At 46.3% G+C, this 24,141-nt stretch overlaps 1 protein-coding gene across 2 annotated transcripts; it reads left to right on the top strand.

Moving 5' to 3' along the window:
• The first annotated feature begins 761 nt into the window (after positions 1–761).
• TM7SF3 (transmembrane 7 superfamily member 3) lies at positions 762–23,781 on the top strand. Of its 2 annotated transcripts, none has more exons than XM_068170893.1 (12): positions 762–889; positions 5,590–5,744; positions 8,031–8,181; positions 8,596–8,716; positions 9,459–9,630; positions 12,273–12,450; positions 13,684–13,770; positions 14,225–14,305; positions 15,112–15,264; positions 16,227–16,324; positions 16,693–16,855; positions 21,472–23,781. In XM_068170893.1, exons 1-12 carry the CDS (start codon positions 820–822, stop codon positions 21,732–21,734), a joined length of 1,692 nt encoding a protein of 563 aa, XP_068026994.1. In that variant the 5' UTR covers positions 762–819; the 3' UTR covers positions 21,735–23,781. The 2 variants fall into 2 exon arrangements, with proteins under 2 accessions (XP_068026994.1, XP_068026995.1); XM_068170894.1 differs by having other exon boundaries at positions 8,596–8,707.
• Positions 23,782–24,141: the final 360 nt, after the last annotated feature.

A 24,141-nucleotide genomic window follows, 5' to 3' on the forward strand; every position in this document is an offset into this window, starting at 1 on the left:
GCAGGACGGAGAGTGGAATAAGTGAGGCTCATGGCATGAGACAAGTCTCTGTGACTGACAGTCACGGGTGAGGAGTTCGAAAGCCAAGCTGGGAACAGTGACTGAGGTCTCACTAAGGCAACCACTGCAGTGGCAAACACTAAGCAGATTTATAACAGCTCATGGATTTTGACTTACAGGAACCTTACTGAGCAGAACAAAAACAACTTCAGCAAAGTAGACGGAGAAAGGCTGCCTGCCTAGGCACAGCAGCAAAAAGTCGGGAGAAGAACGTGCACCCATTTATCTGCAACCGCTAAGCGCGGGGCCCGCAGCCATCTCCGGTGTTTTACCAGACCGACAGCTTCCTTCTATTTTGTTTTCTTTCTGTTGAAATTAAATTCTTCTTTTGCCAGACTCTGCTGCCTTTTGCCTTTTGCCTGGAAACTGTACCAATGCACCTCGGCCCTCCTCTCCATCTGGAGGCGGAGGGCTGCCCGCAGCGCCGCAGTAGCTGCCGCCGGGCAGGTGGAGGGGGCGCGGGCGGATAAGAGCTGTCTCGGGGGGGCTGGCGCTCGACTCCTCAGGCAGGTGGGTAGGGAGCAGCAGACGTGGCCGCCGCGCGGGCGGATAAGAGCTGTCTCGGGGGGGCTGGCGCTCGTCTCCTCAGGCAGGTGGGTAGGGAGCAGCAGACGTGGCCGCCGCGCGGGCGGGCTGCCTGAGGCGGCGCTGCTCCGGCACTGCCCGCTCGGCTCGGCACGGCACAGCCCGCTGGGCGCAAGCTCCTCCTCATCTCCCTCGCCAGCCCTCAGCCTCCTCTCCCCTTCCCTCTGCAGCAACATGGGGCTCTCTCGTTGCGCCGCGGTGCTCCTGGGGCTCCTGGGGCTCCTCCGCCACGGCGATGCTTCAGGTGAGGGCGGTGAGCGGAGGCGGAGGGCGGCTGTGGGCCCTGGCCGCCATGAAGCGGCCGGAGCGGTGCCGCTTGCTGCGTCGGTAGCTAGCGGGAGGGAGGGGGTGCGGCATGGGGGTGTCTGCCAGGGATTTTCGGCAGTGTCCCAGAAGGTGGTAAGGAGACGTGCTGCTGCTTGGCGGGTTGAGCAATCGTGACCATCCAAGTGGAGCTGCAGCCGCTGTGAAGCTGAAGCGATATGGTGACAGTTCCCTTAATGTTGGATGTAAACAGGGAGGATCCATCCCTCTTCCTCCTCGCCTCCCTTCCAAAATGTCATTTAGAGCTTAACTGTTAGGAAGGCCATCGTTTTCACCCTTACGTGGATCGGTTGGCTTAGTTTTTAGCACGCTGGTGCAGGGCGGGTTGATGGCTTGGTGTAGAGTTGTGTTCTTAAGGAAGCGAGGTGGCTTCCGTAACGATGAGCTCATGGGAAAAGGAACACGGTTAACAGCAAGATCTTGGGTGTTGCTGTGGTTTGTTTTACCACGCACGGGTGGTCATGGGCTTCCAGCACCCTGTGAATGGTATGGTGAAAAATCGCTGTCCCTATAAAAACCAGGAGATACTGAAACCTCCTGGAACTCGGAGCTTGGCTTCCTGAGATACTTGCTGGCTGTGGTGATGTATTCAGACTTTGTGTTGTATTGGTGGGGTTTTGTTTGTGGGGTCATTCCCCCCCTCCCGGAATTGCCCTGTGTTCCTGCATGTGACTGCAGTAGGCATCCAGAGGTGAGGGTGCTATTATGAGTATAGCTTGTGAAGATTTACCAGTTGCTTACTTTGTTATGGTTACAGCCTTACCTGTTTGAATAAAGAAAAAACCAAACCTGTTTCCCTTCAGAGATAAGCAAGCAGTCCCCTATGTTAGGGCTGATCTAAGCCTCCTCCTTTTAGTTTTCTTTATATTTAAACTTGCCTCTAATTAAGCAAAAGGCGAAATCTACTCTTGTGATACTTTGCAAGGCTGAAGGACAACGTTTGGAACCAGTCTCAAATGTAGAAGGCATCCTCTCCTTCCCCCTTCCTTCTTAGACCTTTATATTAAAAGATGCTGACAAGCAGTATGTCCTTCAGACTGGATTAAAAATGGGTCATATTTGGGTTCTTTACAGTATATAAAAAGGCAGAATGAATATGGGACTAAGCTAACTGCGTTGCCTTGAAGAAGCCTGTTGCAGTATATCATTGCCACATTGAGGGTGGAGGGGCAAAGTGTTTTCCTCATGAGAAACTAATAAGCTCAATAATTTGTATACCAATGGCTAGCTGGTCATTAGGCCCCTCAAACAAGGATGCTTGCTTAATGTTTCACTTGCTTGAAATTGTCCTGTGGTTGCTAAGTCCTACATACCTAGGTTTGCAGGGATGGACTCTCCTCTCTCCTAATACTGGAAGATCCTGATTAGTTTTAGAAGTGCTGATGGGTCTGCGTTTCCTCTCCTGGGTTCTGATGGGCTGCAGCTTGTCAAATTCAGTATTGCTGCAAAATTGGTTTATGTCATGTTTGTTACCTTCCATTCAGCCAGCGTGTTCCAGCAAATGTCCCTTTCTTAAAGGCACAGCCTCAAATGGTCGCACTTCATCTTCATGAAACAGGAGTGCAGCTGGCCTTGTTTGATACATCTGAACCAGGTTGTTTAGTGTTAGAAAAACTGAAGCAAATTTATAGTGTAACTGAGCTTGAGCAGTGCCCTTTTCATGGAGGAAGCTTACCTGGATGAACCTGGTTTGTGCTGGCTGCTTAGTCTATGCAGAGCAAATGTTATGTTAAAACAGGTCCATACAAAGCTATTCATCTCTCTGAACACACTGGGCAGCTGGTGACATCTTAATCAGCAGTGCCAGCAATGTGACCAAGGCCTGATCTTGTATCTTCTGACTTACAGTCGAAGTAGATTAGTAGAACTGTCAGCGAGTGAGCTGGGTGCTTCTTCCCTCACTCTTCAAGACTGTAGAAGACCTCACGACCTCTAACTTGCTGAACAAGAATAGACTTCTGTAATGGGAGTGGTGCAGCTACATTCTGTGGCACCATCTCTTTAAGCTTCAAACTCTGCTGCAAACATGATTCACAGTACATGTGCATTTAAAGATTAGAAGCTTTCATGAACCTTCTTGCTGCTTTCAGGGGTGGGTGGTGGCCTGATTTGGGGTTGTACTGGTGTGGGAAGACACACCTTGTAGCAGGACGCTGCTTTGCATCCATCCATGCATGGCCTTACAGGTCTGATATAATATGGCTGCTGGCTTTATTCTGTTCAGTAACTCTATGCTCATGTTTTCCCTGCTCAAACTAGTTTTCAGTCTGAGCTTGCATTTCACCTCCATTAAATGCCTTCATGTGACTACTTGTTGACATACTGCCTACACTGGAAGGTTTGGTTTCTCTTACATACAAGCTTGCATAAGGTTATTCTGTATATGCACTGTGGGTTCTATCAACTCACAGAGCAGAACTGTACTTTATCTGGCTGTAGAGAACCTCTTTGAGGCAAGCAAGATGTTGAGCATGGCTCTGTAGGTAAAGACTATTTCTGTATGGGCAGCAGTGGCAATTCTTCCACTGTCTGTCTTAATGGAAATTAGACTGCTAGCTACCCTCAAGGACTTTGTGTGGTTAACTGTTGGTGGTAGGGAATGGTGCTTGACTGTTGAAGCTGGAAATGTGGCTTACTTTAAAGCATCAAATGATCAGAGAGCTTGACACTGAATCAGCAGAGGGGAAATGGTTCAAGCTGGTTGTTGCTTGCTGTGGAAACTGCATGGCCCAGAGAAGGGATTGTAAATGCTGAGCCTCAGTGTACAGAGTTGATATCCTTGTTGCTTAGATTTAGGAGTAAGGATTTTTGATACCAGAAGAGCTGTGAGAGGCTCAGTTATTTTGCTGGCTTTGCTCTTCACATGAGCGAACTCCTGTCCACCCCTATTCATCAGTTGTTTTATGCTGGGATATCTGTGCTCCTGCTGTAGCACTGGCACTAGGATACCAAGTAATAACGTGCTCAGTGCTCCATCTTTGCTTTTGCTAAGTTTCAGCTATGCTGACTTCCTTTAAATGTGTTTTCAGTTGATAATCTCTGTAGTAGTGAGAGTTCCTCTTACTTGTCAACCCTAATGCTACTCTGATATGCAGCTGACTGTACTTATCCCTCCATGGTGGGGAAGAGAGGATAGCCTGACATCTTACAGGGTGTTTCTAGGCCTTCACTGTCTAAAGCAAGTGATGTAATAAAAAAAGCTGGGATGCCTGGATTTCGTTCCTGGCTTTGCTGACTTGTTGGGTCAGCTACCTCACTTATGTTGTGATGTTACCCTTGCTGTTTATGTTGCTGAACCTGCAGTCCTGTTTGGTGTGCTATCTTCAGTGAGATCAAGCTTGCCTAAAGAGCAGTATTGCATGTTCATAGCAGTCTCAATATCTGTCCTTCAAAGCATCTTTGACAACACTGGACTCTACACAGCTGAGGTAACCTAATGCCTGTCTGAGAACTTGTTATAGTAATAGGCCTGATGAGTTCTGAGTTGGTTAACTTGCTCTCTGGTGTTCCCTTTCTGCCTCTGAGCTCTGCCAGTGACTTGTTCATATGATAGAAAAAGATGAGGCTGTGGTGTATGACCATGTAGCAATTACTTTTCCAGCACACTTCTCAGAAGGTTCCACACTGCAGTACCTGTGAGCTCTCAGTCATCTATGAACAAGCTGAAAAATACTTGCCTGATAACTGTATAGTCATGCTTGTTCTTCTGTCCAGACTTTGGTTTAAAGTCTATGTCATGTGCACAGCTGTAGGACCTATTATGCAAACAGTAATGTGGAAATCATGTCTTAATTTACTATGTTAATTAAACTTGAGAGAGTATCTCTGATGTTTAGAGTCTCATGATCGTACTGGAGTAGTAGCTGCACATCTTGACGAGGTGGGGACAGTCTCAAGCTGCACCAGGGGAAGTTGAGGCTGGAGGTGAGGAGAAAGTTCTTCACTGAGAGAGTCATTGGTCATTGGAATGTGCTGCCCAGGGAGGTGGTGGAGTCCCCATCCCTGGAGGTGTTCAAGAAGGGATTGGATGTGGCACTTGGTGCCATGGTCTAGTCATGAGGTCTGTGGTGACAGGTTGGACTCGATGATCTTTGAGGTCTCTTCCAGCCTTGGTGATTCTGTGATAAGCCAATTCTGATTCTGAAAGAATCTTATACCTGGGGTCATGTGCTTCTCTTGAAATGAAAATGACAATGGATCATGGGGTTATATATGTGTTATAAGAAATGGCCTTGGGTATGTCTTGGAAAAATGAGTCAGGTGTTCACAGACAGATATCAAGGTCCAACAGTCCCAGCAATTGAGTGGTGTGGGAGCTAAAGACATGTGTGAAATAGCCAAAAGTGGGGCAGCATATGTCAACTAGAGATTTGACTCTGTTACAGAAGCTGACTCCAGCTCCCATGGTCCATGGGGATTCACCCAGGAGGTCCAGCAGGTGTTGTGCAAGTTGGCTGGCTAATACAAGTCTGTTTGCCAGAGCCAGTCGTCCTTAGCCTCTGCTCTTGTTTTCTCTATTGTGCTGCTGGAAGCTTCCAGGCTCCCCTTGGTAATTGCTTCCCTCAGACACAAGCATGAAGCTGTTTTGGCTTTTCTGTTCCCTTTTCTCTGGTAATGCAGGTCTCCTTGAGCTCTCCTTGGGAAAATTCCGGAACGTGGTGCTGAACCAGAGCAATCCTGTGGAGGCTGTAATCAGGAACATTGCAAGCAATGTCACTGTCATTGTTTTCCAAGTGCATGCCCAGCAGAGTGATGTGGTGATATCCTTTGATAAGGTATGGTAAGGGTGGCACTGATGTTCCTAAAGGCTCCTTTTCTTTCAGCAAAGGAGTTGGCTCAGTAACATGCAGAAATGTAGCACTGAAGCTATAGAAATGATGTGAATATCTTACCTGTGGCTCTTGGGTGTTACTGTTTTTAGCTTCAGGAATCTTTTCTTGTCCTGATGTCACTGCTGCTGTCTTGAGGGGCCCAATGCTAAAGGAATTTCAGAGCTGGCTGGCAAATGTTTCAAGGCTCCCTGTTCTTGGCAGGAGTAGTGCCTTTGACATGTGACTGCTGACTACTGTCTATCAGCTTCTCAAATGAAAACCAGATTAAAATTACTTGCCTTAAACACTACAGATGATAGCTTTGCAGTGGTTAGTTACCTGCTGCTGCTTTCAGGTATCATTACCCCAGCTCTGAGTCTAACTCTCCTTTGGGAGCACATATAAAAATTGTTCTGTAGTAATCCAGCGGAGGCTTCTGCTTCTAGCCAACAATGCAAGCATGCCTCCTGCTGTGTGCTAGCCTCCCTTTGTCCCATTGTTTCTGGGATGCAATCTGAAATACTGATTTTTATTTTTTCATGGTGCTTCAAGGCTCTAAGTGGTACCTGAGCAGAACACAAAGCTGAAGACAGATCTCAGAGCTGCCATCCACCTCCCCTCTCCCCATCAGTATTTTTCAGACAAGAATATACTCAGTCCCAAGAAATATCCTGGGAAATTGCATAGCTGCTGTGCAGTTTCCCTCTCCCCATCACTATTTTTCAGATGAGCATGTAGTGAGTCCCAGGAAGTATCCTGGGAACTTTAGAAGGTGAATAATCTGTAGCACAAGTCATCATTACCTGGTGAAACAGACAGGATTATAAGGCTAAGGCATTGCTGTTATATCTATTGCCACTGGTAGAATCTTCTGCTATCAGTTCAGGCCCTCTTTGCATTCATGGTCCATACCAGGCCAAGGATAGTGATGTGTAAATATGTCTATGCTGCTTTTGGGGCTGGCCTCCTCTGGAAATACAAAGCTGAGCCAGACCCTCAAAGTCCAGTATGCCTAAAATGCTTCTTTACAGTGTTGCTTCAGATAGCTGTGGTGTTTCTTGGACAAAAGCACACTTTTCCATGCTGTAACTGCTTGTTCCAGCTGTGTGAATGTGACACTGCCATTGCTGCCTGATCTTTCCTCAAGATTCTGAAAGAGATGGTGATGGTGGGATTGGGTCAACTCCTGACGTGCCCCAAGCACTTGTCTGGTATGGCTAGTGTTAAGCCAGCTGTCACATAGTCATCTCCATTCTGGTGGAGATAGTGAATTAGTGTGGCCAGCAGGAGCAGGGAGGTCATTCTGCCCCTATACTCGGCACTGGTTAGGCCACACCCCGAGTCCTGAGTCCAGTTCTGGGCCCCTCAGTTTCGGAAAGATGTTGAGTTGCTGGAAGGTGTCCAGAGAAGGGCAACAAAGCTGGGGAGGGGTTTGGAGCACAAAGCTATGAGGAGAGGCTGAGGGAGCTGGGGTTGCTTAGCCTGGAGAAGAGGAGGCTCAGGGGAGACCTTATTGCTGTCTACAACTACCTGAAGGGAGGTTGTAGCCAGATGGGGGTTGGTCTCTTCTTCCAGGCAAGCAGCACCAGAACAAGAGAACACAGTCTCAAGATGTACCAGGGGAGGTTTAGGCTGGATGTTAGGAAGAAGTTCTTCACAGAAAGAGAGATTGGCCCTTGGGATGTGCTGCCCAGGGAGGTGGTGGAGTGACCATCACTGGAGGTGTTTAGGAAGAGACTGGATGAGGCACTTAGTGCCATGGTTTAGTTGATTAGATGGTGTTGGGTGATAGGTTGGATTGATGATCTCTAAGGTCTTTTCCAACCTGGTTAATTCTGTATTCTGTAATTGTTTCTGAACTTTGGCTCCCAGAGTGCTCTCTAGTGCCCTGTTGTTAGGGATATTCCACCTTTACTAGTCAATCTATTGCCATGCAGCAGTAGACTTCAACTGGCTAGATTTCTCTCAGCTTGCTTGTGATTATTCACTCTTCAGTAGTCTCAAACTTCTCACCTGGGTTTTTGAGCCTGAGTGAGGCATGTCAGAAGCCACTCCCTTTCTTTCAGCTGCCTTTTTCAGTCTTCCTTTTTTTACTGGCTAGGTAAGGGCTGAGAGCTTCTGCTGCAGCAGCTGGCCCTGAAATGTGTGTTCTGCAGAATCGTGGCAGGAATGTGGCTGATGTGTGATACAGCAAGCCATGGTAGAAATCTCAAGAAGAACTGCTTGTTTATATTGCTTGTTTCTGTCCAGCATCCATCTGTTAACAGCTCAGGAATTGGAGTGGACAAAGGACTGGTTTCCATCCTTCGGCTTCAGCAGAATGTATGTACGTGGTACCTTCGGTCACTGGATGTCAGCCAGGTGCTCAGCACAGCTATCTCCATTCCCTACATGGAGAAAGGTATGGTCTTGGTTATTCTTGGGAATACCTGCTTTTCCTGTTACCAGTTAACGATGAAATAGTGTCAGGCTTTTAGAAGTGGTGTTCTTAAGTGGTACAAACATGTGATGGAGGTGCCAGAAATTGTTTTGATGTGGGCTGAAGAAGTTCAGTACCACTGGTTTGTGAATAAATTTACCATGACTTCAGCCTTACAGTAGAATACTGTTGTGTGTATGTGTTGGGACTACATTAGACTGTAGTGAGACCCCTTGTGCTGCCTGCAGGACAGGGGCCTGACCCTTTTATGTGCTCAGCAAGCAAACTATGCCTGCAAGGGCATGCATCGCTGTGGTCTTACAACTTTTCTCCATGCTGTGTTAAGGAGGAAGTCAAAACTACTGCACTTTTCTTTCTTTTCTTTCTGTGTTCTAGATCCTATTCCTGGAGGTTGCAATCTAGAATTTGACTTGGAGGTGGATCCTAACATTTACCTAGACTATACGTTGGTTGATACACACATCAAGTTTGCCCCTGCAAACTTGGGGTATGCCAGGTTTGTGAAAAACCTCAATGCATTCAACAAGACCTTCTTTGTCCTGTATTTGGCCAAGGTCAGAAAAGATTCTGCTCTAAGGGCAGACCATCCAGTTGCTGGCAGAAATCAAGTTTGTTGCAGCAAACAAAAGTAAATGAAGCAGAGGAGGAGAGCGAGCGGTAAGACGTGGTAGAGATTTGAGAGATTATACAGCTTCAGATGCGCAGAGAATCAGCAAAAACTGTATCTTCCCATTCTTCCTAATGACTTTGTTTGAGGAGCAGTTGTGTATTACAGTTTCATTCCTTTACTGGTACTGAAGCATGAAAATGCCTCGAGTTTTTGCTTGGTACTGAGACTTCAGTTACAAAGCAGTGTTTCCTGAATGGTGCCTGGTGTCGCTGGTGATAGGCAGGGAATGGGGAAGGCTATGCCCAGAGCTGTACGTATATAGCATGCATGGAAAAGTAAACAAGGATCTTGGACTGTTGTGACCTCGTGGAATTCTTGTGCCAAGCCCTCCTGACAACTCACAGGAAGCCTCTGTAAATATGCACCAGTACAGACGCTGCTTGGACCAGGATGGTTCTGCTGTAGTCTGTGCTCACAAGCATCTGCAGTCTGGTTTTGAATTAGTTGCTGGTGTTAGCTTCCAAAGAGTAGTAGCCAAATGTTGCTAACTCGGGTAACTTCTGAAGACTAATGTTAAGATCTGTGGGTTTATGCTGGGTGTGTAGCTGATCTTTTCTTTCAATTGTAGAGGAACAAACCCACCATCCTGTGATTCAGGGACGGCTCAGAACTCGAGGTGGCGACTGCGCTATGATGTCTATCAGTACTTCTTACCAGAGAACCTTCTTTCTGAAATGGTGCTCATGAGCCACATACAGAAGATGTCTGAGGTGCAAAGTATCAAAGCCAATGGCATTAAAGTAAGTCTGAAGCACTGGTGTACCAGTGGCAATATATTATGTTTCATCCTCTGTGCTTATCTTCCTGGAATGGTGAAGCAAGCCAGATGCTGGTGCTTCAGGTTTCTTGTGTCTGGAATAGCTAGTTGGAAAGTACATGGTGAGTGATGAACACAAAGTGGGAACCACTGTCTGTTGGGAAAGAGGTGGCTGTTTAGCACAGCCCAAAACATAGCAGAATGGAGACTTCTCACAATGGATTTTGACATTAGGTAAATGTTAGTAACTGGTCTGTAACATATTTCTATGTCTTGCAGACTTCTCTGAATGAAACAAGTTCTTTCTGTGGTATTTTTCTGTTTGCTCAATACTGCTTTAGCCACAGTGCTCCTTCAGTTATACTGAAGCAAGCCTGCCTGTAGCTGTACTGCCACTGAGTGTCTGTAGATACAGAAGTGAAGCCATTTCTGACAAAGATGGATAGTCTCTTACAATGCCTGATAGGTGCTGGGGTCTAGCATCCTCAGATGCTGAGGATTCAGCAGGAAATAGAGGAGAGGGCAGAATATAGTAGAACTGGACTAGAAATGGAAAGACAGAGATCTGTCAGTCTGACCTCAGGGAAGGTTGTGGAGTAGATCACCTCAAGTGCCATTACATGCCATGTGGAGGATAACCAGGGGATCAGGCCCAGTCAGCATGGGTTTATGAAAGACAGGTCCTGACTGAGGAACCTGCTCTCTTCCTATGACAAGATGACCAACTATCAAAAGAGGGAAAGGCTGTGGATATTGTCTACCTAGACTTTGGAAAAGCCTTTGACACTGTTTCCCACAGAATTCTCTTGGGCAAACTGGCTGTTCATGGCTTGGATGAGCACAGGATCTGCTGGATAAAACACTTGCTGGGCAAATGGGACCAAAGAGTAGTGGTCAATGGAGTTAAATTCAGCTGGTGGCTGGTCACAAGTGGTGTTCCTCAGGGCTCAGTGTTGGGACTTCTGTTTAACATCTTTATTGGCAGGTGACACCAAATTAGGTGGGAATGTTGATCTGCACCAGAGTAGGGAGGCTCTACAGAGAGACTTGGATAGATTGGATCAATGGACCAACATTAACAGGATGAGCTTCAACAAGGCCAAATGCCAGGTCCTGCACTTGGGTCACAAGAACCCTGTGCAGTACTACAGGCCTGGAGAAGTGTGGCTGGGAAGCTGGCAGAAAGGGGCCTGGGGGTTCTAATTGACAAGTGACTTAAGATGAGCCAGCAGTGTGCCCAGTGGCATCCTGGCTTGGATTAGAAATGCTGTGTCCTGCAGAAGCAGGGAGGTGATTGTCCCCTTCTACTCAGCTCTGGTGAGGCCACACTTGGAGTGTTGTTTCCAGGTTTGGGCATCTCAGTGCAAGAGAGATAGTGAGGTGCTGGAGCAAGTGAGGAGGAGGGTAATGGAGCTGGGGAAGGGCCTGGAGAATAAATCTGATGAAGAGCAACTGAAGGAGCTGGGGCTGTTTAGTTTGAAAAAGAAAAGGCTGAGGGGAGACCTCATTGCTCTCTACAACTCCCTGAAAGGACATTGTGGAGAGGTTGGTGCTGGTCTCTTCTAGAGGTAATTAGTGATAGAACAAGAGGGAATGGCCTCAAGCTGCAACAAGGCAGGTTTAGAATGAATATTAGGAGGATTTTTTTCACAGTGGGCAGACACTGGAATGTGCTACCCAGGGAAGTGGTTGAGTCACCATCCCTGGATGTACTTAAAGGTTGTTTGGATGTGATGCTTGGGGGGATATGGTTTAGAGGTGAACCTTGTGGAGTTAGTGGTTGGATTTGATGGTCCCTGGATTCTTTTCCAACCTAAATCTGATGACCTCACCTGCTTCTGTGATTTGATATGCGAGTGTGTGCACTGTGTGTTACCTGCCCTCTAGCAAAGAGACTGGAAAGGATAGAGTGGAGAGAATCCTAGTGGTCATAATCTGCCTGGCCTTGATAGACAGTAGAATAGCAGCCTTTCCTGTTTCATAGGCCAGGCCAGGGTTAAGCAGGAAGCCTCAACTGTGTCCTCAAGGGGGAAGAGCAAAACATGAGAGAAATTCTTGTCTGCCAGAAAACAGTAATTCTGGAGGAAGTGGACTCTGTCCTGTGAGCCTTTAATGCTTCAATTGGTGATTCTGAGAGTTCAGAGTACAATCACAGATTCATTTTGCTTGGAAAAGACCTTTAAGATCATTGAGTCCAACAAATATCCAATGCAACCAAGTGTAGTCCTAAACCATGTCCCTCAGCACCATCTCTCTGCATCTTTTAAACACATCCAGGGACAGGAATCCATCCACCTTCCTGGGAGCTCTTGCCTGGAGTTCTTGGTGATCATGAGGAGAATGTTCTTCACTGAAAGAGTTGTTCACCATAGGGATGTGCTGCCCAGGGAGGTGGTGGAGTCCCCATCCCTGGAGGTGTTCAAGAGGGGATTGGATGTGGCACTTGGTGCCATGGTCTAGTCATGAGGTCTGTGGTGACAGGTTGGACTCGATGATCTTTGAGGTCTCTTCCAACCTTGGTGATACTGTGAGCTGAGCTGCCTCAGTTGTATGGGCTCATCAATACACCATCAGTCACAGTGGCAATCAGTTCCTTGCAGTTAAAAATACTCTTTGCTGTTCCAGATGCTTTCTCTGACAACTGATGACAAGACCAATGTCTACTTTTCCTCACTTCCGGGACAAGGTGTAATCTACAATGTCATAGTATGGGATCCTCTTTGGAATACTTCTGCTGCATACATACCTGCACATACATATGCCTGCAGCTTTGCTGACTTAGTGGATAACTGCTCTACTCTCAGTAAGCAGGGATTTGTATGTCCTCATCAGTTCTTTTTGTTTTGTGCTCCAGCATGCTAAATGGTGCTTCTGAGACTTGGGGGGTTGGAAATGTGTAAAAGAGCTCTTTGTTTTACAGCAGCTGTATTTCCTTACTTTACAGTGGAGTCTCCTCCTTGATGGAGGGGAAATTCTAGAATGATAAAATAAGACTAAAGAGAACTGCTTGCAACTGAAGGTTTAACTTCATAGTAGTTTAATATGTGGCTTGCAAATATGTAATGGTCAACTCCCTAGTGCCTCTAGCTTTTTCTAGTTGAATTGGAAACATAATCTTGCTTTGCATGTAGGACTATAGATTCTGCATGTATCTATAAGATGATAAAACATGAACTAGATTAGGGTCCAGCCTGACTTTTCTAGCTGTGCTGGTGCTCACAGGAATTGGTAACCTACAAATACTTTGAAAGGAGATAATCACCTAAAATAAGCATAAAGATAATGTCAGCCATAGTGGAATGACTATGAAGTTTTATAATGGTGGGATTTGAGTAGAAAGAACAAAGCTCCCTCTCCCATCATTACTGTTGAAGGAGCAAGAATAAGGGGTAGAATGCAGTTGCTAAAGTAAGATTTGTTGCCACGACTGTCACACGCTGTAAAAGAAGTCACTTGTCAAACTCATTGTTACGACAAGACAAATTACCGAGGGTAAAGCGCTCTGTCTACATTCAGAGAAGTAGGAAAATGTGCTTCATTCCTTCCAAGTAGCTTACATGCCTAATAAGAATTTTGATAAGAGCAGTGGTAAACCATACTGGGATGCTGATGGTCATTTCTCTTTATGGAAAATATATTAAAGGGAGATTATGGCAAAGGCTGCAATGCTAAAGTCCATAGCCCCTGCCTGGGTCACTGCTTCTGTAACCCTGACCAAGCTATGTAGAGAATTTTCACCTAAAACTGTAGCTGTATTATAAGTGACAGTTTCTTAACTAACTGTCATGGAAACTTCAGTCTCCTGAATAAGGAGGAAGCTCCTGGTTACCTAACCAGTCTGGAACTACTTTAATATTCTGTTGGAGATTCTATCATATGAACAGGCAGTTCAGGCAGTGTGGATCTGCTCATACGGTGTGTCTGAAGGAGCAGCAGCTAAATTGTCAGAGTTAAGGATGGCTCCCTCGCCTTATCTCAGTCTGTTGTTGAGACAACTTGGAGGAATGCTGCAGTAACCCTTTCTTTCTCCTTGTAGGCAAACCCTCTACCAAAGTATTCTTCACTGTGCTTGCTGTTCTTGGTCTTTTCACTTGTTTTTTTGGACACAGATTCTGGAAAACAGGTACTAAAGGTTTTTTGTTTGGCTAGGGTTTTCCTTCTCATAAGTTGGAATTTCATAACTGCAGCTTGTAAGTTACAATGGTGCTGTTATTACTAAGATTCACTTAATAGTGATTCTGTGCCAGTTCCACTGTTTTGCTTTTACAGGATCTTAGCTTTTGAAGTGCAGAGCAGGAAGCTTATGGCATGCAAAGAATAGAAATACAGACCTAGAGCGTGAGCTGGGTGATATAAACATGTACTCTTTTAATTATTTGAAGTGCTTAAGGGCACCTCTTCCCAAAAAAATGTGCTGTCTGTCTTTACTTTTGTGCTTCTTAGCAGGTGAACTGATATGTTTCTTCCCTGTTGGCAACATGAAGCTGTCCAAAGATGGGCAGAAGTGGGCTTGGTAGGAAGTGATATGGCAGCATACTAAATGTTTGTTTGTGGCTTTTTTTCCCCTTATTCTTTAGACTTATTCTTCATGGGCTTCATATTTGCAGCATTCTTCTTCTTTGTATTCATTACAAGGATAACTGGCCTTGGTTATGATGGTGAGTAGATGTGTCAGGGTATCAAATCCTCTTCCCAAAGTGTTGTTACAAATTCCTTAATTAAGTAAATCTCTGTTGTGCTTTTTGCTGGCCAACCTTAGGAAGCTTAAGATACTTGAACTGAGCTCTGTTCACCATAACTGAATAAACAGAGTACCTCTCTTGCTTCCAGCATCTAATAGTGATGCAGAATTAGTAGCTGCAACTGTAAAAGGCAAACATGAGCATGTGCCCAAGGAAGATACAGCTGCTATATAAACTCTGGAAACTTACAATATACTTACTCCCTACTTCCTTCATAATGCTTGTTAGAGTAGTGAGATTTCACTCCTTTTTGTCCTACATCAGAGTTATTCTTTTTGATTGTGCATGCATTAACCTCAAGTGGCTCAGTTGGTAGTGCATAAGACCCTTAATGGGAAGGTGGTGAGTTCAAGCCTGCAGTGAGCAGCAGTGTCCTCCCTCCTCTAGTCATGAGGTCTGTGGTGACAGGTTGGACTCGATGATCTTTGAGGTCCCTTCCAGCCTTAGGAATACTGAATCTACTGAATTAAGGTGTTGAAATTACAACTGCCTTGGGAACTCCAGATACTAATGTACATAGTAGCTCGACTTGCATTCCAGCCCTATACCACACTGAGTAGCACATCCTCAGCTGCAGGCTGTAGCTGAAATGAAGTGCATGAAGCAAATCCTGCTACTCTTGTTTTCATTAGGCAGCAATCAAACACGTAAGTAAAGCTACTGAAGGTATTATAGCAGGAACTGAAGTTTTAAGTGTTGGCACTTCCCCTTGTGTTTTGCAGTGCGTCTCTTTTTGACAGCAGTAGCTGGAATTATTGGAGGGCTTTTGCTGGTTGCAAGCTGGTGGAGATTTGGGTCTGTCCTGCTTTGTATGTATTTCATTGGCCTCGTGCTGGGATTCCTCTTTTCATCGGTGGTCTTCTTCACTCCGCTAGGTATGCACCAAAATCCTCCACTGCAACGTGCTGGCCACTGAGTGATGTGTTCCTGCTCTATTACAGGGACACTGCAAAGCTGCCCTCTGGTTTATCAGTGTGGTGTTTAGCTTTCCAGTGTTGGGAGCAATAGAGATGTACCTGAAGCCTTCTTTCAGGAGTGCTATAATTAAAACTACTCAGGGAGTCTGTGCTGGTGGGAAAACAAAACTGCTTATTCTGCAGAGAACTTGCTGAGGCTCTTCTACCTAAACTGCAGGCCCTCTCAGCAGTCTGGGACATCATATCTGCTCCAGGCACACACTTGCTGTCTGTCTTGTTCTCTATCCACAACAAGGCCCAGTAAAAACAAATAAATCTGTTGTCTAACTTGGCTTCAGGCATCAAGTCATTATGAATTAAGAACAGCTCTTGCTGTTACTTTTTGCCATACTACAGTGCAAGGCTCTGGGAGCACTGCACTGAAAATGGACTAGCATCAAGGTCTTCAGGATAAGTTTGAGAGAAGCAAATGCTTTAAAGCAAGCTAGGCTGCTGAACTGGAATCCTGGGATGTCAGAGCATCAGCCACACTTCTTTCTCTGTTGTGATTTAAAATGCCCAAACTTTTCTGCTTTGGTGGGACAGTTTTTTGTTCTCCAGTCATCTGTGTTTGAGTCAAGCCATAATGTATTGGATAAGCAACATGTATCTCATCAAAAATGTTTATTGTGTGGACAAGATCTGCTGTCACAGCTTAGAGTACGTGACTTATACACAGCTGAGGCAGTCTTCTGTTCTTGTTTTGACTACCTGTGCCTCTTAATGAGCATTTGAGCTCAGAGGCTAAGCTTTTCCACACTGAAGTCTAGACTTCTGGATCTACAGAATCTTGAGACCTAAAAAGCTTATCCCCAACCACTTACAGAAATGAATGTTTTTACTAAGTAGTAAAATACATATGGAATATGGTATCTTTGCAGGAGACTACAGGGTCTTCCATGATGATGTTGTGTTCTGGGTGACATTTTCTTCTGTAGCCTTGCTGATTCCGGTGCTTTTTGTTGGCTGTCCAAGAATCGTAAGTACTCTGCACTGTCACCTCAGGGAGGAAAGGGTGTCAGACTTCTGATGCAAAACATTGTCCTGTGGCATATGTACAGAAGACAGCACAGCCTCATGAAGCCCAGCACAGGGCGAGCTCTGGAGAGTTCCTGCTCAGCCATACTAGTACTAGTCCATGAGCAAAGGAATGATGGTTGTTCTGTTTTGGGCAGTGTTGCACACTGCATCCACTCGCACTTGCATTCAGTCTGCTTCTTGTTGTCTGCAGAATAGGTCTGTGCAGCCAGTCTCTTGGACTGATACAAGATGCTGCTTTGAGGTGAGGAGTGAAGAGTGTTTATCAGGTAATCCCCTAAAATTGTGGGTTTTTTCCTTCCCCTCTAGCTGAACATAATGGCCTCTGGAATAGTAGGTTCTTACACAGTGATTCTGGCTATTGCTTGTTATGTCTACACAAGTCTTTCTTACATCACCTTAGACCTACTCAGAAGGATTCTCAATGATTACTTCAGCAGAGCTTACACCAATGTGCCTTTTCAAAGAAATGGTGAGTACTGGCCTTAAGACTTCTCTTGAGTGTTTGTTGGGTTTGGTGGTTTGTGTGTTTGTTTTGTTGTTATCTTTTGTTTAAAAAAAGCTTTTTGAGAAACCACTTCCTCTCTGGTTCCATTGGAAACCACCAATGCTAAGAGTACAAGGTGAAGAACAGAGAACACACTAAGTATGCAGTGAGACTTAACAACCAGATGTTAAATTGTAGCCCTCCAAAAGAAATCATAAAGTCCCTTCCAAATCAAGCTGTTCAATGGCTTTAAAGATCATCTAGTACCAGCCCTCCTGCCATGGGCAGGGACACCTCCCACTAGACCAGGCTGCTCAAAGCCTTGTTCAGCCTGGCCTTAAACATCACAGTACCACCAAGGTTGGAAGAGACCTCGAGGATCATCCAGTCCAACCTGTCACCACAGACCCCATGACTAGACCATGGCACCAAGTGCCACATCCAATCCCCTCTTGAACACCTCCAGGGATGGGGACTCCACCACCTCCCTGGGCAGCACATTCCAATCACCAATGACTCTCTCAGTGAAGAACTTTCTCCTCACCTCCAGCCTCAACTTCCCCTGGCACAGCTTGAGGCTGTGTCCCCTTGTTCTGGTGCTGGTTGCCTGGGAGAAGAGACCAACCCCTTCCTGGCTACAACCTCCCTTCAGGTAGTTGTAGAGAGCAATAAGGTCACCCCTGAGCCTCCTCTTCTTCAGGCTAAGCAACCCCAGCTCCCTCAGCCTCTCCTCACAGGGCTGTGCTCAAGGCCTCTCCCCAGCCTTGTTGTCCTTCTCTGGAAATGTTTGAGTGTCTCGATGTCCTTCTTAAACTGAGGGGCCCAGAACTGGACACAGGACTCAAGGTGTGGCCTAACCAATGCAGAGCACAGGGCACAATGAATTCCCTGCTCCTGCTGGCCACACTGTTCCTTTATTTAGAATAAACCAAACCAGGTTGGAAGAGACCTTCAAGATCATCCTGTCCAACCCATCAACCAATCCAACCCACCCAAACAGCTAACCCATGGCACCAAGCACCCCATCAAGACTCCTCCTGAACACCTCCAATGACAGCAACTCCACCACCTCCCTGGGCAGCCCATTCCAATGGGCAATCACTCTCTCTGTGTAGAAATTCTTCCTAACATCCAGCCTGAACCTCCCCTGGTGCAGCCTGAGACTGTGTCCTCTTGTTCTGGTGCTGGCTGCCTGGGAGAAGAGACCAACCTCTGCCTGTCTACAACCTCCCTTCAGGTAGTTGTAGACAGCAATAAGGTCACCCCTGAATCTCCTCTTCTCCAGGCTGAGCAACCCCAGCTCCCTCAGCCTCTCCTCACAGGGCTGTGTTCCAAGCCCCTCACCAACTTTGTTGCTCTTCTCTGGACTCGTTCCAGCAAGTCAACCTCCTTCCTAAACTGCAGGCCAGGATGCCATTGGCCTTCTTGGCCACCTGGGCACACTGCTGGCTCATGTTCAGCCAGCTGTCAATCAGCACCCCCAGGTCCCTCTCTGTTTGGCAGCTCTCAGCCACTCTGACCCCAGCCTGTAACTCTGCATGTGGTTGTTGTGGCCAAAGTGCAGCACCCAGCACTTGGATTTATTGAATGTTATCCTGTTGGACTCTGCCCATCTGTCCACGTTCAGGGGTGAGGTGTCCACAATGTCTCTGGACAACCCATCCCAGTGTCTCACCATCCTCATTGTAAAGAATGTCTTCCTAATATCTAACCTAAATCTACCCTGCTGCAGTTTAAAACCATTGCCTTTTGTTCTGTCACCACAGGTCCTTACACACTGTCCCTCTCCATCTTTCTTGTTGGCCCCCTTCAGGTACTAGAAGGCCACTGTAAGATCTCCTTGGAGCCTTCTCTTCCCCAGGTTAAACAGACCCAATTCCCTCAGCCTGTCCTCATAGGAGAATTGCTCCAGCCCTTTGATCATCTTTGTGGCCCTTCTCTGGACCCTCCCCAGCAGATCCATGTCCTTCTTGTGTTGGATGCAGTGGTAGAGTCTCACAAGAGCAGGATTAGTGGCAGAATCCCCTCCCCTTTTGATGCAGCCCAGGATGTGGTTGGCCTTTTTTTTTTACTATCATGCATTGCTGGCATTTGTCAAGTGCCTCATCAGCCAGCTCCCCCCCAAGTCCTTTTCTGTGGTGCTGCTCTCAACTCACTTGTCACCCAGCCTATATTTCTGCTTGGGATTGCCCTGACCCAGGTGCAGGACTTTGCACTTTGCCTTGTTGAACTTCATGAGATTGCCATTGGCCCACCTCTCCTGCCTGTCAGTGTTTCTCTGGGTGGCATCCCTTCCCTCCAATGTATTGACTGTACCACTGAGCTGAGGGTGCACTTGGTCCCACTGTCCATGTCACTGACAAAGATGTTGAACAGCACTGGTCCTAGTAGCAATCCCTGAGGGACTCTGCTTGACACAGGTCTCCACTTAGATATTGAGCTGTTGAGCACAACATTTTGAGAGCGGCCATCTAGCCAATTCCTATTCCACAGAGTGGTGCATCCATCAAATCCATGTCCTTCCAGTTTAGAGACCAGGCTGTCATGCAGAATAGTGCTTAATGCTTCTCCAGAGAGACAACATTAATTACTCTTCCTTTATCCACCAGATTTGTCAGGCAGGATTTGCCCTTGGTGAAGCCATGTTGGTTACCACCAGCCACCTCCTTGTTTGCTGTAGCAGAGCCTTCAGGAGGATCTGCTCCATTCTCTTGCCAGGCACGGAGATGAGGCTGACTGGCCTGTAGTTCCCTGTGTGTTCCCTATCTCCCTGTATGAAAATGGGAGTTATGTTTCCCCTTTTCCAGTCAGTGGGAACTTCACCAGACCACCATGACTCTTCAAATACCATGGAAAATGGCTTTGTGACTTTCCTCAGGACCCACAGATGGATCTTGTGAGGTTGCATGGACTTGTGCACCTTCAGGCTCATTAGATGGTCTCAGACCTGGTCTTCTCTTAGAGTGGGCAGATCTTTGTTCTCCCAGTCCCTGTCTTTCTTCAACTTGGATGGTGTGGGTAGGGCCCTTATCATTGAAGACTGAGGCAGAAGTGCTGTTGAGTACCTCAGCTTTCTCCATGTCCTCTGTGACCAGGCCTCTGGTTTCCTTCCAGAGAAGGGCCCACATTTTCCCTGTGCTTCCTTTTGTCACTGATGAACTTCAAACTGTTCTGATACCCTTGATGTCCTTAGCTGTAATTCTGTCTGAGCCTTATCTTTCATAACTGATTTGTCTGCTTGGACAACTTCTTTGTATTCCTCACGGGTTACTTGTCCCTGTTTCCACCCTTTGTAGGGCAGGCCTCCTGGCATTCTTGCCTATTTTGTCAGGATGCATTGCTCCTGGGCTTGGAGGTGATCTTTGAACACTATCCAGCTTTATCCCACGGTACCTTACTAAGCAGGTCCTTGGAGGTCAAAATCTGCTGTCCTGTGGGCCAGGTTAGTGAGCTTGCTGTGCATCCTCCATGTCCTAAGCATCCTGAATTCAACCATTTCATGATCATTGCAGCCAAGGTTGCTTTGAGCTTCATGTTGCCCACCAGCCCCTTCTTGTTGGTGAGAACAAAGTCCAGTGTAGCACCTTTCCTCATTAGCTTCTGTACCACTTAAAGGAAGCTGGAAAAATTACCAGTGTATTCTAGGAACCTTCTGGGCTGCTGTTGCTTTGCTGTGCTGTTCCTCCAACAGATAGCAGGGTGTTGAAGCCTGCCACGAGGACCAAGACTTGCAAATGCAAAGATGCTTGTATTTACCTATTGAGGGCCTCATCCACTTGGTCTTCCTTATCAGGTGGTCTGTAGCAGAACCCCACTATATCACCTGCCTCTCCCTTGCCTTTAACCCTAACCCATAAGCTCTCAGTTCCTCATCTTCTCTCAGATGGGGTTCCATAGACTCCATCTGCTCACTGATGTAGAGGGTGACACCACTTCCTCTTCTTCCCTGCCTGTCTTTCCTAAAAAGTTTGTATCTATCCATTCCCACACTCCAGTCACAGGACCCATCCCACACTGTCTCAGTGATGCTGATCATGTCCTAGCCTTGCAGGCATGTACATGTCTCTAACCCTCCTGTTGGTTTTCCACACTATGTGTATCAGTACAGAGGCATTTAAGTTGAGACCCTGTTGCAGCTGACTTACTGGCTTGAATTCCATTCTTGTGCCCTTCAGGTGATTTGCTGGTGGTCTGTGATGCTTCTCCAGGCCCAGGGCATCTATTACTGGCACTGGCCTCAGAGTGGTAGCAATGGAACAGATTGTGGCTCCCTTGCCCATCCAACTCTAGCTTAAAGCCCTCCTTACTGAGCAGACTCAAATGTGCCAGCTTTCCACAAGGTGTTATGTGACTAAAGCCCTTATGAAAGGTGCTTTTCAGGCCTGGACTGCCACCTTGCTGAGGAGTTTGCAGGGTGGGTAGTCAAAAGGCCTAATGAAGTGACTGAACAGGCTTGTGCCAACTCCATGTGCATTCTTGCCTTTACATGGAGTTACACAGAGAGAGCACTTCATTACTTTCTGTTGCTAAACTTGTTCAGTGTTTGTACTTGGGAAGGAATGGTCTCCTTTGACATAGAGTCTCTCCAATTTCTCTTTCAGACTTCATTATCCTGTCAGTGTGGACAATGCTGGCCCTCAGTGGAGTAACTGTGCAGCTTCGCCAAGAGAGAAGCAAGGTGCCTTTCCCACCACACCCCTATCTCACCTGGAAGCGAGAAAGGGAGCGCAGAAGCACTAATGTCTTGGACCCTAGTCATCATATCCCTCCCCTGAGAGAGAGGATCAGTAACAAGCTGCTGCATATCAAAGAGTTCTTTCACAAAGAGCAGCCAGCTGGGGAGAGAACTCCATTGCTTCTGTAATCTGCCAAATAACTGGTGGGAACAGAAAGGAAGAATCTAGAAATGGTGAGATGAGTGATCACCAGTAAACCACCCAGTGGTGCAGGATTTACCACTGCCAAATTGCACTGCTTAATGTGAGGATCATATTTACTCAAGCCAGAACAGAAGCTCCCAGGCTGGTACACTACATGCTCTTTTGTGACTCTTGCCTCAACGGCCCGCTCAGCCTGCTGCAGTGTGTGTCTAGCTGCAGGAACTTGTCCTCATGGTCAGGTACAGGGATTTATCACTGGTCATCTTGCTGTTTGGTTGTGTGAGGTACAAACCAGCTGTTTCAAAAGCCATGTGTCTAATGCTGGTTCCTTCCCTCACAGTGTGGAAACTACTGCTGAAACACAGCTTACCTTTGGGAGCAAGTCAGAATTGTGAGGTGTGAGAGACAAGGGCCATAGACAGGAGTTCTTGTAGGAAGTGAAGTATCACCTTCTAATGTAGGTAAGAAATGTGTGGCTGCAGACAGAACTTTTGAAGAGGTATTACGCAACCTTGCAAGCTATGCTTAAGTGACTTGAATTTAAACTGCACTGAATTAACTGTTTTAAATATGCATGGTGTGGCTCAGGAGTGGGGCCTGGTCCAAAACAAGACGACTTTTCCCCTTGCTTTTGGATGGTTCTGTAGCAAGCTTGTCATCTGGTCTCTGCAGAAGTGACTGCTGAGAGAACACAATAGGTTTGCCTCCTTGTTTGCTTTCTGAACAGCCTGTGTCTTGTTTCTCCTCTGGTACAATCTCTCTCGATGGTGCTGTCATAGAAGAACCAAATAAGCTCTGTGTAGGCAATGGCAAATTGTTTGTTTTTCTCCTGGAATTGGTTGAAAAACTAACAATTTAATCGATATATCTTTCGAGTTTGCCTTTTAAGGAGTGAAAACAGCATCCAGCTAGCAAAATACTGACTTGGCCTGCTGACTGATTGTGTTCCTTACCAGTTTGGATTGCACGTGCCCGAAGCATTATGTAGTACTAAAACCAGATAAAGGACTGCTGCTGCCTTGAGTAGAGGATTGTGATCAACAGTGGTGGCTTTGTTTGCTTCCTTAACAGTCAATTAAACAGCCATATTCAAGATGCAAACAGGAGCATTGTGGCTCACATAAACACACCACTAGTCCTGAGGCTGTCCATGGTTTTACCTACCCCTGCCCTCATGGCAGTTCCTGGTCTTCATGTTCAGTGCTTACAAGGTGATCTGTCACGTGTTAAACGATGGTTGAAGTCTTGATGCAGATTATGGTGACTCACTCATTTTTCTCACTCTCTCTGTGCCTCTAGTGTGAGCAGCTAAGCGCAGAGTCCTTCCTGCCTGACGGTGAATGGCTGTTTGGCTACCTGAGTGGAATCACCTTAGTGGTGGAAACTTAAGTTCTTGGGCACCACTTCAAATTCTTGATAGTAAGTAGGTAGGAAACAACTTTGTAAGGAAACTGGCAAAATAACTTTCTCTGGGAATTTAGTTAAAAGTTAAACCATCTTGGCAATAGGAAGGAATTAATGGCTCTGAAATGATTCACCAGCCATTTTTCTTTTCAAGAGTGAAGGCCTAGTGATGTATTGCCTGAGGGGACTGGGCTCATCTGATGTTTAGAGGGACAAATCCCACGATGCTAGAACCTCTGCTTCAAACAGCAAAGTAAGCCTGAAATCTGTCAGTTTGGGTTGTGCTTCGTTGTGCTATTGTGTGGCACAGGGAGGTGCCTGAGAAGCTGCTTCCTGGGTCTCTGGCAGATGAGTGCTGGCGGACTGCACTGTGTTCAGTGGCAAGTAGCAAACACTTCTTTGGTGTACAAATGCTGTTAAACATGTTTACTTTGGGGGGTGGAACATTTTATTGTAACTGCTGTGATTAACATTGTGGAAGAAACAAGTTGAACTCTAATTTTCTATATCTTTTATAATAAAGACATCCTTTGAAAGAATATTGGAACTAAAAAGGTGTCTTTGAGTTCAGTGATGCTTAGAAAACATAGCTTCTGTCTTTGGTGCTGTAGGGATAATGTATTTTGCAACATTTCAGCCTCTCAGAGGATGAAGTTGAGCTTAGCTAACCTGTTGTAAGACCTTACTGTAGTTGCAGTGGCAGCCAGAGGCTGAGTGAAACTGCTGAGGAAGTGCATGGGCTGAAGAGGCTGCTGCACTACTTTTTATAGCTTCAGTAAATGAGGTTCTGGGGAACAAAAAAGGTTGTCATCTACTTCTTGACTGGAAAGTAGTCTGAAGTTCTGCAGGGTCTAGGGCATAACTGCGCTTTCAACTTCTTCCTTTTTTTTGTCCCACTGAGATCCTGACTTGCAGACTACTTTTTTTTCCCCTTTATTTCCCCCCACACACTTCCAAGAGATGGTATGGGAATTTTCCTCCATGTTC

This window comes from Melanerpes formicivorus, unplaced genomic scaffold (genome assembly GCF_026170545.1).
Source record: "Melanerpes formicivorus ecotype bairdi unplaced genomic scaffold, bMelFor1.0.p_v2 SCAF_3, whole genome shotgun sequence".
Taxonomy (NCBI): Eukaryota; Metazoa; Chordata; class Aves; order Piciformes; family Picidae; genus Melanerpes; species Melanerpes formicivorus.

Coding starts and splice junctions, on each gene's coding strand:
- TM7SF3 (XM_068170893.1), top strand. CDS start 820: ATGGGGCTCTCTCGTTGCGCCGCGGTGCTCCTGGGGCTCCTGGGGCTC. Junction 5,745..8,030: donor TGGTGATATCCTTTGATAAG/GTATGGTAAGGG, acceptor GTTTCTGTCCAG/CATCCATCTGTTAACAGCTC. Junction 8,182..8,595: donor CATTCCCTACATGGAGAAAG/GTATGGTCTTGG, acceptor TCTGTGTTCTAG/ATCCTATTCCTGGAGGTTGC.